A 1,838-nucleotide genomic window follows, 5' to 3' on the forward strand; every position below is an offset into this window, starting at 1 on the left:
ACACACACACACACACACACACACACACAAATATATATCAATGTATATATATTTATATATATTTATGTGTATCTGTTGGCATAGCATACCGTGTTACATGTAGCATACATGTTGCATAATGAAAATCAAAATGATGATGAATCTTGAAAACAGTGCCTGGAAGTGTCCTTTTTCATTACGGCTAACTTGACCCTGCACCGCCCGCCCCCCAGTCAGTTTCTGTGAAGAAGACTTCCGGTAGTGTGTCATGGCGGTGGGATGGTGAATCCTAAAGAAGGAGAAAAAATCTCGCCCCTTTCGTCCTTTCCCACAGATTCAAGACAATTTCCATGCATTACTAAGCCCGTCAGCTGCGGTCTTGCATCTTGGATTTAGCAGCAGAGGGCTGCGGTGTCCGTCCGCCTGGTCATGGCGGCTCACAAACCAGTGGAATGGGTCCAGGCCGTGATTACTAGATTTGATGAGCAGGTAAGATGGGCTCATTCAGTAGATGGGTGTAGCAAGCTTCGGTAGTGTTGACGCTGAAGTACTCTAATTAACGTAATATATACAGCAACGAGGTGTTTTGAAAATCGAATTAAATACCGATTCATTTGTCAAATGTACTTTCTCCACTGTAGTGTACTGTGTTTGCTTCTTCCAGCTGCAAAACACTGAAGATGAGGTCTTTCTAGCTAGCGCTGTCTCCACGATCAGTTAGCACGTTTATCTCATATTATAATTGAGCTGTTGGGATTTGCCTGTTCCAGTGGGGAATAATGTTAATAAAACATTATATCTAGAACATTTGAACCAGTGAAGACACGTCTGTATGCCATTTAAAGTTGATCTGTCGTTTTCTTTCTTGTCAGCTAGGTAGCTAACATTAGCAGGCCTAGCTTTCTAATGTAAACAAAAAAGATGTGGCTGGGGTAGCACACTGCATCCAAAATATCGTATGAACTTACTGGGGTGTGAGTACTAAAAGTTAATGCGCCTCTTTCTAACAGCTATTTTCTTAACAGTTACTGTGAGACGCCTGCTTTTCTTTATTTGTAAGAGAAATCCATATCAGTTTATACTCAAAACTTAGCTCTTGTTACAATGTGTGTTCGTATTAGTTATTTCCTTTAAGTATGACACATCTACGACGTCGACAAAACATGCATCAGCTGTTTACAAAAGAAAAAACCTCCCAGTCAGACAGTAGTCAAAGTTAATTTTGGTAGATTGTGATTGTCAAAAGTAATTCGCTTTTCTTAAGTTGTCTTGGGTGTTAGTTGATACAGATCATGGCTTGTACGTAGGATTTAGCAGCTTAGCCTGGATTACTACCACTGGAAAAAGTGGCTTTCGGTGTTACATCTACTTGTTAGTTATTATTGCACCAAACTCCAATTAAAACCTCACAGGCAACAGTCTGTGCTGAAATACACATAGTTTGTCATTGACACTATTACATTTTGAGCAATCTGAGCGTGTTTGGAAGACACTAATATTAATAATTAATAGAAAAAGCATTTAATGGTCAGTGTTTATATTGCTTACTGCCTACCTTGCTTTTTTTATTTTATTTTTATTTTTTAAAAAAAACAACCTTTGTCGTATTTTTTTGGGGGGGATATTTGTCACACTTACATGATTCAGAGCAAATTTTAATGTTAGACAAGGATAACCCAAGGACATCTGGCCCTCCTTTTTCAATTTACCTAAACCTATCTAGGTCTATGTGAAAAAGTATATTTTCTTTTTCTCTTAATAAATTAACTCAACATTTAAAAGCCTTTGATTTTTACTTATATTTGTCTAATATTACATTTTGTTTTTATATATATATATATATATATGTATATATATAT

At 37.1% G+C, this 1,838-nt stretch overlaps 1 protein-coding gene across 1 annotated transcript in view; it reads left to right on the forward strand.

Moving 5' to 3' along the window:
* The first annotated feature begins 212 nt into the window (after positions 1-212).
* The window catches only part of nf1a (neurofibromin 1a), a 133,727-nt gene continuing 132,101 nt past the window's right edge, over positions 213-1,838 (forward strand). The window contains exon 1 of the mRNA XM_013914980.1: positions 213-468. Coding sequence (XP_013770434.1) covers positions 409-468 — 60 coding nt within the window. The 5' untranslated portion in view covers positions 213-408. The remainder of the gene's footprint in view (positions 469-1,838) is intronic.

The sequence above is a fragment of the Pundamilia nyererei genome, unplaced genomic scaffold (assembly GCF_000239375.1).
Source record: "Pundamilia nyererei isolate P.nyererei 1_Seehausen unplaced genomic scaffold, PunNye1.0 scaffold00243, whole genome shotgun sequence".
Classification (NCBI taxonomy): domain Eukaryota; kingdom Metazoa; phylum Chordata; class Actinopteri; order Cichliformes; family Cichlidae; genus Pundamilia; species Pundamilia nyererei.